This window comes from Prunus avium, chromosome 4 (genome assembly GCF_965620075.1).
Source record: "Prunus avium chromosome 4, drPruAviu1.hap1.1, whole genome shotgun sequence".
NCBI classification, from domain to species: Eukaryota; Viridiplantae; Streptophyta; class Magnoliopsida; order Rosales; family Rosaceae; genus Prunus; species Prunus avium.
In genome coordinates this window covers 31937352-31954942 of record NC_142287.1, presented here as the reverse complement: position 1 = coordinate 31954942, position 17591 = coordinate 31937352, and the positions used below count along the sequence as shown (strand labels likewise).

The window sequence follows — 17591 nt, the reverse complement described above, 5'->3', positions numbered from 1 at the left end:
TCCTTTTGCTCCAAGTTCTGGACCTCAAAGCAACTGGCCTTCCTTTCAACCCCCTTGGGCTTAATCTGCTGCTTCTAGCAAACACTCTGCCTGGCCCAACTAAGCTATTGGTGTCTTGGGACTTGCTTGGTGCACCACCTGCAATACAAAATCATAATACTACTCCAACATGTCCCTATCGTTACAATGGCCCAAAATCTTTTCCTTCCTTTGCTAGGGCTCAATTCATGCAGCCACCTGACTCCACTTGGTACCCTGATACAGGTGCCAATCATCACATGACTTGAAGTCCTTCTAATCTTCAAAATCAACAGCCATATCAGGGTAATAATTCTGTATTTCTTGGTAATGGAGATTCTCTCTCTATCTCTCATATTGGCTCTCTTCCTCTTCCTTTATGTTCTCACAATTTTTTCTTAAAAATATCTTTTGTCTTCCCTCTCTTCGTACTAATCTTCTCTCTGTTGCCCGTTTTACTTGTGATAATTTAGTTTTCTTTGTCTTTGCTCCTGACTTTTATCAAATCAATGACTTATGTACTAGTTTGTTAATCTTTCAGGGCCCTTCTAAATATGGTCTTTAATTACCCACTTTCCCTCTCCTCTCACTCATCCACTGTCCCCCCTGCCTTTACAACCGTGTACTCTCCTACTTGGCATCATCGACTTGACCATCCATCTCATCCTGTGCTCTCTTACTTAGCGTCATTTCTAGGCTTTAAAGTTTCTCATCATTTATAGCTACTTGAACATGAGAGCACTACAAGAAAAGTCAGCAATAGTTACCATTTTTTTGGGTGACTATTGGTAGCAACAGTCACCTTTGTTGGTGACTAAGCCCAATAGTAACGCTGCAGTTACGAATTTTGGGTTGGTGATATATGAAGCCGTACCTATTGTCCTCTGTCACGAATTTAACAGCTTTCGTGACAAATTTTAGTTGACTGACAAACTCCCAAGTGCATGGGGCCCATAACACGTCAAATCCACTTTATCCTTATATTTTAATATATCTAAAGTTTTACTTAAATCTTTATTTGTGTATTAAATTTGTATTTGATATATTTATTTTTCTTTTTTTATTTGGTGTATCTCTTCCTTTTCATTTTTCAATAACTGACTGATAAAGTATAATCCATAACGTGATTAACAAACGAAAAATCTAAAAAAACAAAATGACAGCCCATATTTCAAACCTAAAAATCAAAATAGAAAGCAAAAAAATCAAACTCCAACTGGTAAAAATTAGTTATATCTTGAGCGTTTGTTCTTTGTCCTCATAATCTTCATCATCTGAGAAAAAGAAAAACCAAATCTATAACATACCGAAGAAACGAAAAAATCTATAAAAACGTAATGAAAGCCTTGGATTGAAACCTAAAAATCAAACCCCAAATGGTAAATCTGATTATGATAGAGGGATGGTGGTGGGATCGCCATCAATGCTCTGGCGGCGATAGATCTGAATCTGATGATAAAACCTTTAAAAAGTTAAACACACACTACAACTTGCATAAAAAACTAAGGTTTAAAAACCAACTTCTGTTTTCTTGTTGCTAGTTTGGCTTGGCTTTTGTTTTATTCGTGCATATTAAAAGCAAGAGTTTCTTTAAAATTAAAATAAAAACTAAAAGTTTGAATTTTTAATACAAAACAACATTGGTAATGTTGAAAGCTTTAGTCTTTTAAAAAAAAATATATAACTTTAATTTGAATTGTTTAATATAAAAGCACACCGGGAATGTTGACAACTAAAGGTGGGAGTTATTATTATGAGTTGTAATATTTTATTGTGAATTTAAAAGTGCATTGGGACTTACAAGTGTATTGGAAACTTGAATAAGTGTAATATTTTATTGATTTGAGTTATGGTTACCTTTATTTTTATTATATTTAATTCAAAACTCACCAAAGCAGAGCAAGAATGGTGAGGACTAACCCAAATCATTGACCATCTGCCTAAATGTAACGAAAACTGATTTACTATGAAAAAACGTGACTATTGCCCACTTTTTTTTGGTAGTGGAGCCATGAAAAGTAGGAAATTCATTGTTATACATAATATGAAATGGACTTTAGAAACACACCCAAAACTTATTTAGAGCATCCGTAATGATGCTCTCTATTTCTTAGCTAAAATTTAGCTAAAAATATAATAAAGCTATTTTAGGAGCTTTCTAAAAAATTTCAACTCTAACCATACTCCCTAATTTGGAGAGTCATAAATGCTATAACTCTTTTTTGATTGGTCCATCTCTATTAAAAAATAAAATAAAAAATAGTTTGCATTAAATAAAGGTTTGAAATACTCATTAAATAAGGCGGCATTAAATTATAGGGAGCCACTAGGAGTTCTTTCTTTCTTCTCAGATTTAGGAGCTCCTAGAGGACTCCCTATTTTAGGAGGTGGATAGGGAGCATGGTTGGAGTTGCATTTTTACAATTCCTCCCTAAAATTTGTTTAAGGATGTGGTTTAGGGAGCCCATTGCGGATGCTCTTACAACATAGCTAAGAGGCTTTTAACTTGTTTTAAATTACAAAAATGCCATCAATTTCTTAAAACAAGCCCAACCCCAACACACTCAATAAGGTATCAAAGTAATTTAGTAATCAAAATTAAATTTAATAGGATCAGCTTTCATTTTTTAGGTTTGTTTATAAAAATTAAAGGTGCAAAGTTTATTTATATCATTAGTATTAAGAATGAGTATATGACTAAATATCTCAATGCGGGCATTAGGTGTCCATTGAAGACAAAGCAAAGGTTTAGTATGTTTCTCTTATTTTTGTCAGTTAGAATAAAACAAGAAACAAGTGTCGTTTAAAATATTGACGCATATCATAAAAAATAAAAAATAAAAAATAAAATTATTGAAGAATACGTTAAAGAACACCTAAGAGCATGAAAACAAAACTCTATCGATTTTGATTCTTCTCAACAACTTATTTTATAATTGGAGATACAAATGATTTAATAATCGCAATGTCGTTTTTTGTCATTCATTTCAATTCGTATTAAAGAAGTTATCATAATTTTTTTTTTTTAAAAGTTGCATTATTATTTGTCTGTGAAAACAATGAAGTTGCATTGTTGTTTGGACAGCTAGTAAGCAGCAAATGAATGCTTAATTATGACTTATATGATCATATGCATCTCAATCCTCCAACTCAGGAGTCATAGGCTGTTACTAGTTAAAAGTAAGATATCAGAAAGGTGCTTCTGAAATTTGGTTCTGTTTTCTTTGTTCTGATAACAAAGCAGAGAAATCTCCTGGGAGATTGTACAGAAGAAGACTTCATCAAATAAACAGTTTGACAATCAAAGCAGGAATTAAAATATTTAAATCATTTGAAATAAAATTATACTTCTGTTTTGCGAATGGATTTCAATCTTCACAGCAAGAGAAAGGCAACAGATGAGGTTCTATTATTCGTTGGTTGGTACAATGGAATGAGCAAATGAAGCCGAACCTATCTATTTGTTGTTCATTCTATTACAGAGACACATCTAGTTGTTGTTGCCATTTCATTTTTCCAGATCGTAACACAGGGATGCTTTGTTCATTAAAAAAGAAGTTACCAGGATCAACTACGGTCTTCACTTGAGCAAGTCTCCTGAAGTTATTCTTGAAGTAGCTCAAACCCCAAATGCTTGCTTCTGCATAGCTTGTGTTAGCATCCTTGTTTATCCCCAAGTCAAGATCCCTGCAGTTCAAATAGGCACCTCTTGGGGACTTGGAAACATATGCTGCCATGTAGCCATACGCCCTTCTTGTCCAGCTAACATCTTTCTCACTTTCTTTGTCATCATCCCAACTGACAAAATACTGGATTTCATATAAGTTTCCTTTTCTATGTGGGAAAGGAATTTCTGATTCGGAAATCTCACTCATTATTCCGCCAAAAGGTGTCAGTATCACCGTGGATGTGTCTAGTTGAAACATTATCTGATATAAACCTTCCATGCCAGCTTCTGAAATTGGTTCTGTCACGTAGTCTAATTTTCCTTTGAAGAAGCTCCTAGATTGTTGACTCCGGTTAAGCAGAACTTCTGTATCATTTATTGAGTAGTCAGCGGAATATAGAATAGACTGAATCCAACTCATTTCAGTGAATGCGGTCCGGTCTAAATTTAACTCTGGGAAGTTTTCTTTCATCCAAGGAAGAAGTTCCTCATAAGTCTCAAGAAACAAGAAACTGAGTTCAACTTGAATAGTTTTTCCACCGTTTGTACCATTTGTAACTCCTAAAACCACACGCAGGAAATACCCTTCAGGCATCCAATCTGCTATTGCCTGGCATTTAGAAACAAGTTCGGTTGCACCTTGTTCCATGGTCTTTGATTCCACGTAAGTTGTTACAGTTGGAGGAACCGGAACCAACCTAAGTTTCCATGATAGAATGACTCCAAAGCTTGCGCCTCCCCCTCCTCTAATAGCCCAAAAGAGTTCTTCTCCCATGGATTTTCTGTCAAGAACTCTGCCATTAACGTCGACAATCTTAGCATCAAGGACATTGTCAGCTGCCATACCATACTTCCTGAACAAGGTACCATATCCACCTCCACTAATATGGCCCCCCACACCAACAGTTGGACAAGTCCCTGCTGGAAAGCCATGGACTTTACTCTTTTGTGCAATTGCATAATACAACTCCCCGAGAGTAGCACCAGATTCGACCCAAGCGATCTCATTCTCTATGTCAATATCAATGGACCGAAGTTCGAAAAGATCAATCAGGATGAAAGGAGCTATCGATACATAAGATAGGCCCTCGTAGTCATGCCCCCCGCTTCGGGTTCTTATTTGTATGCCCTCTTTCTTGGAACAAATTACAGCTGCTTGAACATGAGAGTGTTTAAAAGGAGTAATGATAACTTCTGGTTTTGGTGTTGGAGTGTTGAAGAATCTGAGATTCTGTATGGAAAATTGCAAGACTGGGTAATAAGCAGGACTGTTTTTGGTGATAATAATTTTGCTGCTTGAGTTTGAAGGTATGTGGGAGGAAAAGCATTGAAGAAAGCTTTCAGAAATTGAGTTTGAAGTTGTGCACCAAACTGAATTGAGAAGGATGAAAAGTAGGACTTGAACTAGTTTTACTTGAGAGATCTCCATTTCTCTATGCATGTGGAATGGTATGAGTTCTGAGCTCACTTATATAAGTAGTTTGAGTTGAAAGAAAAATGCAGCCATTGGATAGCCATGGATGCTTTTTAAACAATTGAAAAGATAGGAGCACATGCAAGAGACTGATGAAAAATAAATTAAGTATTTTTAGTCTTTTTAAACAAGTTTTCTTCATAAACACTTGACTAAATGTCACCAATTTGTTTTCTGTGCGTTGAAATGAGAAATACAACACAAAGAAAATAGCACTGATATATTCTTTGATGCTCCTACAGTGATGGAATATGATCTAAGCTTGTCTTGCATCAAAAGGAGAAGCTTCTCAACCGGTCCCAGAAGAAACAATGAATCGAATGACACTAAAACAATTTGTACAACTATTAAAGCCTTGCACATTCATGTCTCGTTTTTAGTCAGTACACATGCACTTCTAGAACAAATACTAAAGTTTACACCTGGAACAAATACTATCTTAGCATCAAGGACATTGTCAGTTGTGAGACCATATACTTCCTGAACAAGGTACCAAATCCACCTCCTCTAATATGGCCCCCCACACCGTGTAACAAATACCTACCGATTTAGAGTCTTGTCAAAAACTTATTTTAAAATTGGAGATACAAATGATTTAATAATCTCAATTGTCGTTTTTTTGTCATTCATTTCAATTCATATTAAAAATTGGACAGCTAGTAAGCACCAATATAATATTTAATTATGACCATATGAAATGCATATAGACATCTCAATCCTAAAACTATCAAAGGCTGATGCATAAAGAAAGACTCATCGGAATCTTCTGTTGCCTTGCGCAACATCATTGAAGGACTCATCCTTGAAGGGAAGCTGGACAAAAATGTGCACAATCTCCCACCCCCACCTAACCCTCAAACGGCAGATCAACATGATCTCCACCATCAGTGGTGGTTGATGGGTATATTTTATATTATATATTTAACCTCATTTTTAGTATATTTTGGTTAATATTTTAGAAAATTTTTGATACTTTGAATTATATTTCCAATATAGGACTTTCGACTTCCTCTGGAGCAAAACATAATCAAATGGACGAATTTTGGAGTAATTCCAATTGGAGGACGTTCGTGAGTCACTTAGCTTGATCGTGTCAAAATTTCAGATTTTTCTACCAAGCGTTTATTTTATGGCAATAAAATAAAGGAGTAGTGCACGGTGCTGAAATAGTGACGTTTTGGGCATTTATTGCATTTTTGGAGCCCAAGATGACCTCGGATGGGTTCGTAGCCTTCTAGAGAAGTGTTCGGAATATTTTTATCTTTAAAAAAAGCTATCTTGAGCCAGATTTGGAGGAGATTTGAGGTCAAAACGTGGCTGGGCATATTGTGGACAGATTCTCCTAATCCAATTTGGACTTTATTTCCTAGTATTATTTTATTTTAACTTAGTTTCCTTATGGGAATTGGGCAGCTAGGTTTTAGGAGATACTAGCAAAGGCGCCATGCTACGGGTTTTGAAATTGCGTCAAATGTGTATAAAATCGTAAAAATATGTAAAAAAACATGGCTTTGTTTATATGTATATTGAGATCTAAATAGTGGCATCATGCTTAGTTTAGTACGTTTAAGTTACAAAAAAATAAATTAAGATAGATAGATAAATTAATAAGATGATATATTTCCTGCTTATTATGTTAAAATACTAGCCATATTTATATATAAATTGAGATCCAAACAACGTCATCATGCTTAGTTTGGCAAATTTAAGTTGTAAAAATATTATGCATATTTTAATATATCAAGCATCTATTAAAACATCAAAATATGAGCAGCCTTGAGCTGCATATTGTTCAAAAAAACTTGTACAGGCGTCTATCTATATTTTAATGGGTGGTGGACATGGATTTTTCTTTTTTGATGTTTCTTGCAAGGGCATCTAGCTGTTGCTGCATTTGTTGCGTAGCTGACTGATGTTCCTTCTTCTCCATTTAAGAGGTTTTAACTCTGTTGGTATAAAATCGGAAAATGGCAAGTGTTAATTCTTATGATAGAATTAAGTTAAAAAAGTAAACCAGAGAAATAACTATTTACATACATCAAGCATTCTATTAATCTGATGGATAAAAGTATAAGGTCAATTTTATTGAATCAATTGAAAATAAACTGAAAACAATTGTGACAATTTTAATTGAATCAAATAAAGGGGTGTTGACTCTGTTGGTATAATCTTGGTAAACAGTAGGTGTCAGGGTCGACAAATGAGAAAATTTGAGCAAAGACAATGGCTATTGCTATAGAATTAAGGCCAAGACAAAAATTGCAAAAACCACAATTTAAATGATCTAAAAATACCTTATAACCTATAAACAAAACTAAGATGATCTAGTGACCTAATGAGCAAATTTGTTACAGAAGTAAGATAATCTAGTGGAGAAGTAAGCTATAGAAGCAGCAATGATGTATAAACAGCTATATGTTATAGAAGTAGAATAAAGGTAGAGATGAGACGCTATAGGTTATAGTTTTGTTAATTACATTTAAAACATTTAATAACAATGTTTCAAATTTGAAAAATGTAATGAACCAAATTGCATTCTAAAAGACATTTGAGAAAAATCATATTTTAAAAGAAGAGTTGATAAATTCTTTAAAATTGAATCATAATTGAAGACAATTATGAGAAAGGAAACTTTGCCCAAATTCAATGCAATCAACTACTACTTAATTTAGAGAAATTGAGTGGGGAAATAAGCTGTGAACAATGAAATATTATGTATGTAATGTGTACATTAATGAGATGAATGAATTGAAAAGCAAAGAGCATAAACTCTGATGTGGAAGTAGAAGAGGCAATTTTGGAATTGCCCTGGGCTTTTTTCTTCTTGAAACCGATAATTAGTAAATTGTCAGAATCTGACACATTTTCTTCTCTGGTTTTATGTTTATCATCGGCAAGACAAACACTTTCATAAGAGATTTCTATACCATTTGAAATGGCAAAACTATGAGCTTCTTGCATCATCTGATTTCGTTTGCTATCTCTAGTCCTTTTACGCATTATGCACAGAAATTTAAAACCCCAAGCAACAGATTGATAACTGAAAAGGAGAAAAAACATGCATTTATATCATTTTAAATTATAAGCAAATGCACCGTGATATTGACAGAACTACAGAAATGAGAATTTTCATTTGTCATAATATTTGGCAATCAATAAGCTACAGCCACCATGCATGCAGTCTTTTGGAAAATGGATGAAACACTAACCTGTAGTCAAAGAAGCTATCAAGCACTTCGAAAAACAGCCACACAAAAGCAGGATCACAACAGCTATCTAAAATACAAAGACAAAAAAATTAAATTAGGCTAATAAGTATAATTTTGGTTTTGCTTGTGAGATAAGACAGTCTCAATTAATGAATCTGTTTCAATACTGATTTTCGTATTGAAGAATATCAAGAACCAACAGAAACTATTTGCTACATTTCCTTTTCTTACACAAACAAATGAAAACATGAAAATATTACGATACGAATTGAAGACTGGTTTCTTTTCAAATTCCTTGAGCGGAGAATCACATGTTAATTGGTTGAAAAGCAACCAACACCATAAAGAGAAAACTAAATAAACACATCACAACTCATTTCAAAATCCATATGCATGCAAGACAGTGTAGACCAATACCAAATGTTCCGTAAAAAAAAAATTCGATAAAACCAAACATCGACCAAACCCTATATAATTAGTTAAGCCAGTGTGGTCAATTTGTTTTTGGAAATTAGTTCAATGGCCCATAATTGTGACTTGCAACCAACCATTTGCAGAGGAGCAATTTGAAATAAAATTAAGCAACAATCAAAAGAGCGAAAAATAAAGACATTCTAGATTCTAAAACAGGGCTCTGAACAACCTGGTGATCCCCAATTGGAGCATTAGTGCCACATGTGCTACATCTTTGACAGTGTTTTGATATATAGCCAACGTTTTTTTTTTTAAAAAAAAATCTCATCCTCATTGTTAAAAATTGATGATCTTTTCCCACTTTAAAGTTATTTCCACTATGAATTGAAAACAAAAAAAACATTTATTAAGAAAAAGTTCTTTCACTAACTGTATTGCAATGGAGATGCTACACTGTCTATTTAAAAACTATTAGATGCTGCCTTTAAAATAAAGAGTATACAATTACTTATTATAATGTCATGCTTTTTAATAATGTGTTCTTTAAGTCGCACTGCTGACCAGCACATCTCTAACCTATCTGCCATGTTCACCATCTTGAAGCAGTATAAAATGCGACTCAATCCCACGAAGTGTGCCTTCGGCGTGGCTTCAGGGAAATTCCTTGGCTTCATGATTAGCCAGTGGGGTATTGAAGCCAATCTAGAAAAAATTCAGGCCATCTTAGACATGAAGATACCCAAGACGGCCAATGACATCTAGAGCCTTACCGGACGTGTTGCAGCCCTAACCAGGTTTATCTCTAAGGCCACCGATCGTTGCGCCCCCTTCTTCAAGGCACTCAAGGGCAACAAGAGAAGCATCACCTGGACTGCCGAATGTGACAAAGCTTTCAGCGAGCTCAAGGAGTATATGAGCCGGGCCCCTTTGTTGTCAACCCCCAAGCCTGGAGACACCCTCACAATTTAGCTCTCCGTCTCGGCCACAACAGTTAGCTCGGTGCTTGTCCGACCACATGAAGGTGCTGAGCACCCGGTGCATTATGTTAGCAAAGCATTACAAGATGTCGAGGTTCGGTACTCAGATATTGAGAAACAGGCCTTTGCCTTGGTAATTTTGGCTAGACGCCTCAGACCGTACTTCCAAGCGCACACCATCCATGTCCTAACCAATCAGCCACTAAGGTAGGTATTGCAAAAGCCAAAGACTTCTGGCAGGTTGGTTAAGTGGGTCATTGAACTTGGTGAGTTTGATATCCACTACAAACCCCGCCCAGCTACAAAGGGCCAAGCCGTTGCTGACTTCATATCAGAATTCACGGAATCCCAAGCTTCGGTATCTACCCAAATCATAACCGAACCCAATCTTCCCTTGAGCCAGGTCCACGTCGCCAGCAACGGCACCCTCGACCAGACCTAGCCCTTGTGGACCTTATATGTGGATGGCTCCACCAATGCCTAGGGATGTGGGGTCGGCCTCGTCCTCATCTCCCCAGACAAAGTTGTTCTTGAGTACACCATCCACTTCAAATTCCACTCCTCCAACAATGTGGCCGAATACGAAGCACTCTTAGTTGGCCTTCGACTAACCAAGGAGATGAGCGCTAAGCAAATTCAGTTATTCAGCGACTCATAGCTTGTTGTCCATCAAGTCAACCAGGACTTCACTGCTAATGACATCTCTATGACAGCCTACCTCCAGCATACCCGCCACCTGCTTGCAACTTTCGACGCTTATCTCATAAGCCAGGTGCCACGCTTTGAGAACAGCCATGCTCATAAGCCAGGCTAGCCTCGGTCTTGGAGCAGGGTATATGATGCAACATCCACATCGAGTTCTTAGATCAGCCCAACACACAGGCACCATTCATTTGTACCATTGATCACAGCCCTACATGGATGTACCTCATCCTTCAGTTCTTGCAGAACCAGACACTACATGTTGATTCTGCTAAGGCACGGCGTGTTCGCTATCGCTCCGCTCGATACTTGATCATCAATGACACTTTATACAAGTGTGGCTTCAGCCTCCCCTACCTTCGATGTCTAACTCCAGAGGAAGGTAATTATGTCCTTCGGCAGATTCATGAGGGCATCTGCGGCTACCATTCAGGCGCTCGCTCACTAGCACATAAGTCCATTCACCAAGGATACTTTTGGCCATCACTTCACACCGATGCTCAAGCCTTCACCCAGAAGTGCGATAATTGCCAGTGGTTTGCCAACATCCCACAACTCCCAACTGAACCATTGACAGCCATGGTCAGTCCTTGGCCATTCGCCTAATGGGAACTTGACCTAATTGGACCAATGCTTGACGGCAAGGGTCAGGTCAAGTATGCAGTTGTAGCTATGGACTACTTCACCAAGTGGGCTGAAGTTGAAGCCTTAGCCATGACTACATCTCACATCGAAACGTTCGTTTGGCAAAATATCGTATGTCGCTTCTGTCTGCCGCGCAAATCTCACGGCCTGGAGTTCCGGGCCGAGGGGATGTGCGTTAACACGGGGTTTCCTGCTTTTGGGTGCGGTGCGGTTGTGCGCGGGCGTGCCAGCACGGTCTACCGTGCGTTGATGTTTTGATGAGTGTTGGATGGATGAATGGTGCGCCTGTTTGATCTGTCTTCCTAGTCAAACGATTGTAGCCGAGAGAGGAACTGGTCTCGGCTGTTAGGTTCACGGCCTGAACTACAAGGCCGTTGAGTGATGGTGTTGGTGGTGGGTTTTGGGCGGTGCTCCGGCGCACTGCTCAGGGAGCGACGGTCGTGTGATATATGGGGTGAGTGAACGAATAACAAGGATGGTGCTCCGGCGCCTTGAAAATCAAGGGTCGTATGATATATTGATGAATGGATTTTCCTTACAATCTACCACTACTCCTAGGAAAGCAAGTAAAGATATTGAAAGTGCATTACAGGAAAAAATAAGTTGCTTCGTGGGAGGCTTGGTTTTGGTGTTGAACCTTTTGAATGTAGCTTGAGTCTTGTATTTATAGGAAGAGTCCCTGGATGAGTAATCGAGGCTGAATTTACGCATAGTGGAGTCTGATTAGCACAAGTGGGCAGTCCAATCGACATTTAGGATCGTGAAGCATGGTGGTGAGACCCCAGAAATCCCGGTGAATCTCGGCCGCCGCCCTCGATCGTGGTTTCTGAGCCTCTGGCCATGGAGACGCATTTTTGGCCTGGATAGCTGGTGAACCAACATCTCAGGCTGTCAGAATTCTTGTGAGAATGTCCACGTCTAATCACTCTGATCCTCATCACCAAATCCTGACTTCAGTCACTTCCCACCTTCCCTCGTGCATTAAATGCTGCTTTGTGGCCAATGGGTTTGCTGCATTAAACAGGCACTACTTCATTAAATGAAGCCTGGGACCCTGCTGTCACGTGATGATTTTGCCTTTAATGTCTTGGCCGCAATTTTGTTCGGCCTCGGCCTCGGCCTATGCTTGAGGCCGAGATGATCATGCCTTAGCATTTCCTCTTTTATTTTTAGGAAGGCGAAATACCCTGGCGAAACGCTGCGTTTCAGCTTCTGCGAACAAGTGCCAGAGCCGAGAGAAAGGGCTCATTCGGCCAGCTCATGGCCGTGATTTATCAGGCACAAACAGCTTCGGCATCCCTCACACCATCATCACAGACAACGGCCGGCAATTTGACAACGCAAAGTTCAAGCAATTTTGTTCCAACCTCAATATAAGACTTTGCTTCGCCTCCCCAGCCCATCCTCAGTCCAATGGCCAGGTCGAAACTGTGAACAAAATCATCAAGAAGACCCTGAAGACCAAGCTTGACAAAGCCAAGGGTTGCTGGCAAGAGCTACTCCCAGAGGTTCTCTGGTCTTACCGCACCACCTTCCGTACCTCCATAGGAGAAACACCGTTCTCTTTCTCCTTTGGTATTGAAGTTGTGGCACCAGTGGAGATTGGTCAGCCCACATACCGAACCTCTACTTATGATGCTAAGGCCAATAACGAGCAGTTAGCCCTGAATCTCAACTTCATTGACGAGCTCCGTGACCAATCCTACATGCGCAACATCGCGTACAAACAACGTATCGCCAAGTACTATGACTCCTGATTCAAACCCCATGCTTTCAAGATTGGGGACTAGGTCATGCACAAGGTTTCCTTGGCCACCAAGAACCCTACTGAAGGTACCTTGGGCCCTACATGGGAAGGTCCTTATGAGATTACCAAAGTCTGTCGCTCCGACACTTATCAGCTTCGTGATCCCAAGGGCAAGACTTTGCCTCATCCTTGGAACGTTAATCACCTCAAGTACTACTATAAGTAAACACACCTAGACCCTAGGACATTATGTTTTCTTAGACTTTGGTCTTGAGCCTTGCCTCAACCAACTCTTGTACCTTTTGCCTTTCAGCACCTATTTAATGAAACGCCTGACTCTGGCTAATTCTCATCAATCACATGATTATCCTTTTACTAGCACAATTGATATCAAATGACAACAAGTCCAATATCATAGCAAATCAAAATAACCTTGCCCCAAACAAGGCAAAATGTTCATACAAAGCAGAAATAAACATCAAGTGTTCCAATAAATAACTAGAATACATAAGGAAGGCAATGCCTTCAGGACTCAGTAGAAGGGGCATCTGCGGTGGCCGGCTTTGACTCTGGTGCGACGACAATGGCATCGGTAGTGGGGCCAGGTGAAGGTGGCTCGTCGCTTGTATCGAAATTGATCTCAACTGAAGGATTGAACCTCGCCAACCTATCCTCCTAACGAAACTGCTCATCGACCAACCGATCCATGATATAGCTGCGCAACTCCTCTGAACTTCGAAACGACTCGACCGCTTCGGCTCGGGCAGCAGCTACCTCCTCGGCCTTCAACCATTTCAGCTCTTCCACCTCCTTGGCCAACGCCGCCTTTTGCAACAGCAGGGCGTTTCTCTTTCGAATGGCCTCATGTGCCTCCGCTACCTTGCCTTTAGCCATCTCATTGCGCCTCTTTAGCCTCTGAATCTCTTTATCCGCCTTAGCCATGTTGACATACATCTCGCCAAAGGCCTGCAAAACAAAGCATCATCAGTCTGAGCAAACCAGAATGATAAGAACAAATTCTCAAACCGAGATAACTTACATAAGCTGAAGTAAGGATCGTCTTCTGGGCACTATTTGCAAAGGAAGAAGTCTGAGTCATCGCTAGAGCCTCTGGGTCACTCTTCACGCCTTCCAAGAAGACGTTCACCAAGGGAATCTCCTGCCAATGCATGGCCAGGTTCACCTCATTCTTCTACAGACGTAGCTTGGAGAAGTCTACTTTCTCCACCACCTCAGAAAAAACATCCTCAATACCGAAGGGGAGCTTCGGCGGTGCCTGCAAATCAAAGGGAGGAAGTCTTGGCCCCGTCCCCATCACACTATGGCGAGCTTCCTCCAGCACCTTCCTCTTCCCCAAAATGTTAGCAACCCGCCCCTCATCGTCATCTCTAGGGCGTTTCCCAGTCGCCTATTGGGCACCCCCTTATTCGCCTTCTTGGCCCGAGACTCCCTCACTCGCTTCTGCATCTCGGCCTCATCAATATCCACCACCACCTTCGTTCTTCCCTTTATAACACCTGCCACTGCACATCAAAGGCTAAGTTAGTCACAACCACAAAACGAAATCAGAAGACATACAACAAAGGTAGCCCAGGTACTTACTCCCTTGCAAGAGTCCGGACTCGAATAAATTCTTCTGGGTGACTAAGTTTCGGCACTCACACTCGGTCTCTGACAGCAGTGACCTCACCCTCTCAACTTTGTCTTCTTACTCCTTGGAGATCGTCCCCCACTTCACTGAACCTACACCAAAAGTTAAATACTACTCAGCCATTTACACTTGCACAAGCAAAAATGGAGAACCAAGAGTGAAAATATGTAAAACACAACAAAACAACAATCAGTCTTAAAGGATGAGGCTAAGGACCTATAGACTGGAAGTGGGTAGGAATGTGTTTGGTGACGGTCTTCCCTGGTGGACACTCCATTCACCATAAGCCAGGCACCACCTGTTCCTCCAAGACTTTTGAGTAGAAGGCTTGTGACCAATAAAGTAACCCCTCTCTTTTGCCTTTCGACAATTGGCTTGTACCCAGCCAAAGCTTCCCTATTGCTTCGAAATCGAGCACAAGTACATGAACTGCTTAAATGTTGGCTCCCCCAACCCAGCCAACCACCAAGCAATGTAAACCCCATGCACAAGAATCCAAAAGTTGGGATTATATTGCCCCATCGCATACCCCAGCTTGGCCAACATCATCTACACCCAAGGATGAAACGGTAGTTGAAGCCATGCTGGTACATATCCGTAAAAATCAGCACCGAGCCCTCCGGAGGATACCTAACCACATCAGCTGCAGTAGGTAACCTCAAGCCCACATAGGGTGGAACACTATAATCTGTCCGAAGCTCGGCCAACTTTACTTCTGTAAGTGTATTCCGCCTCGCCAAAGGGACACCAACCCATATGTCCACTCCCTATGAAGCTGAAGCCACGGCTACACCCACGGACACCGACGGTGATACCTGATTGCTCGAGCCCACCTTTGGTGTAGGAGGCAAGGCTAGAACCCGATCAGCTATAGCCTCTAGCTTTGTGTAATTCCTCTGCATCTCCCTATATGCCTCTGACCTAGAGTCTACTGATGGCTCACCCCTCTCACCCTCATGCAATACCATCATACTTTTTATAATACCTTCTACCACACCCTCTGTCTGAGAACTCTCATCTTCAGAACAAACATATTCGCTGGGCTCCTCACTCTCAGTATCTTCCCCACCAAAGGCAGGGGGTCATGACTTTCTCTATTAGAACTTCCAGGCATCTACAATATGCAGAAACAAGGAAAAGGAACTAATGCATATGCAAGAAGGATCGAAACATACATTCAACAAGTTCATATCAATGATCAAGGTGTTCATCAAGTTCATGCTCATATTCAAGATGTTCATCCTAGTCTTCAGCATGTTCATACCAAAAAGGACATTTTAATTCAAAAGTTCAAGGAAAATGAGGTCTAACCTTGTTTGCACCACCACGAATAAGACGCCGGAAATCACCTTGGCCACAGCACCACCACGAGGTATCTCACCGGAAATCTCCTTCTCTACTTCTCACTTTCCAGAAATTTTTCTCAAGACTCAAGTATGTTCACCTTCGCCACTCTAAGCTCCTATTTATAGAGCCTCAAGGGTACCAATACCTCGGTTCACAAGAAAACCCTAGCACCCTTTCACCTTCCCTATCAAAATCCTTGTACCTGTTCCACAATTTGAAATTCAAAATTCAAAAAAAAAAAAAAAACAGAGAGGGAAATTAGAGGGGGCCTTGCCGAACAGCAAGACCCGTGAAGAAGTCAAAGGGGGGTCACAATTCACCCTTGTCCAAGATATAGCTAAGCCCAACTCGTGCCCTAGCTCTAAGGGCCCAGCCCAAATTCTACAGAACATTGGCCTTGCCGAAACAACAATCGATCAGCCTTGCGGAACGACAAGGCCCATGCGTAAAGAAACAGAGGCATGAAAAAGACTTACCTCAACGCAGGCCCAGCTCCAAGTCTTCACCCCGAGCCAACGCAAGCCCAACTTCACGAAGCCCGGCTTCTGAAATTCTCCTTCCAGACCCTGTCGGAGATTAACAACCACCATCTTAATATATTTAGCTTACTAAAGACCATGAAGGGCTAATGAAGTGGCCGCGAGTTCCTCACCTTACTCAGGCCCAACTATCGAATGTCAATGATCCAGCTACAAGCTCGTGCGCTCAAATTACCCAAGGCCCAGCCTTTTGTTCGGCTTCGAGTCCTAACCTGCCGAAGGTTTAAAGAATGCAACAACAACAAAATCATCATATTGATTAAACAAACTGGCCTTGCAAAATGGCAAGGCCCATGAAAGAATTTTGAAGACCCATAACACTACTTACCTATCGAAACATGTGCTAAGCAAACTTGGGGAGCTCGGAAGAAAAAGCCTTGTCGAAGCAAGCCACCTGCCAATGACCCAAGAATACCAGACCACTCGCAAGGTTAGATTTGCTAAACTGCCGAAGCTGGAGCACTAAACCGACGGTACAAAGTGACGCAACGAGGCTTCGAATATTCTTATCAAACACCCTTGCCGAATGGCAAGGGCAGTTATGATACCAAGATGTGCTCGCAGAAGCCTTGCCAAACACCTTTTTTAGAAAAGCAAATAGCCACAAATCATTCTTGCCAAAAGTCTACGCAACAAAAACAAAAACCAGCATTCCAAATAAAACATCCCATGAAAGAAATTTGGGACTCGCAAAATTACCTACCTGCTGAATCTTGGCGGGTTCCAAGTCCACCTGCCGAGGCCTTTCGTGGGGGCTCGTGATTCACCAACGATGAGGACGAAAGACCCAGGCCAAACTGGACCTATTACCAATCGGCAGGCTTATGCCTGGCCCCTTGCTGCACCTCTTGAGCTCCTGCAATAGACGATCTGACAAAAATAGCTTTCAATCAGCCTTGCGTCCAAAGCCTAGAGACGAGCAATCCCACTTACACTCCGACCCGAACCTTCAACACGCGGCCCCTTGCCGAACCCAACCTTGCTGAAGCTGGGGACGAACGAAATCTCCTACCAAACCACCTACCGAATCTCAAATGGCTAGCTCCTCAAGTTCAAGGTTCTCGATCCTCTCTTGCCGAATCAGCACAAACCATGTGTCAAGCGCACTTGCGTTCAATTCGAGCACCTCCTTGCTGAAGCCACAACAAGACTTCAAGAAACTCCCGAGGCCACCCTTGCCGAACGACATGGCCATAAAGAA

At 40.7% G+C, this 17591-nt stretch overlaps 1 protein-coding gene and 2 pseudogenes across 1 annotated transcript; 1 reads left to right on the top strand and 2 right to left on the bottom strand.

Annotated features, from left to right (window-relative positions):
- Positions 1 to 3425: 3425 nt before the first annotated feature.
- On the bottom strand, positions 3426 to 5126 carry LOC110760250 (tetrahydroberberine oxidase pseudogene; annotated as a pseudogene).
- Positions 5127 to 10680: 5554 nt separating this feature from the next.
- LOC148295243 (uncharacterized) lies at positions 10681 to 12863 on the top strand. Its single transcript, XM_088252437.1, has 2 exons — positions 10681 to 10843; positions 12505 to 12863. The coding sequence occupies exons 1-2, from the start codon at positions 10681 to 10683 to the stop codon at positions 12861 to 12863; spliced, it is 522 nt and encodes a 173-aa protein (XP_088108563.1).
- A 665-nt stretch (positions 12864 to 13528) lies between these two features.
- Positions 13529 to 15472, bottom strand: LOC148295242 (uncharacterized; annotated as a pseudogene).
- Positions 15473 to 17591: the final 2119 nt, after the last annotated feature.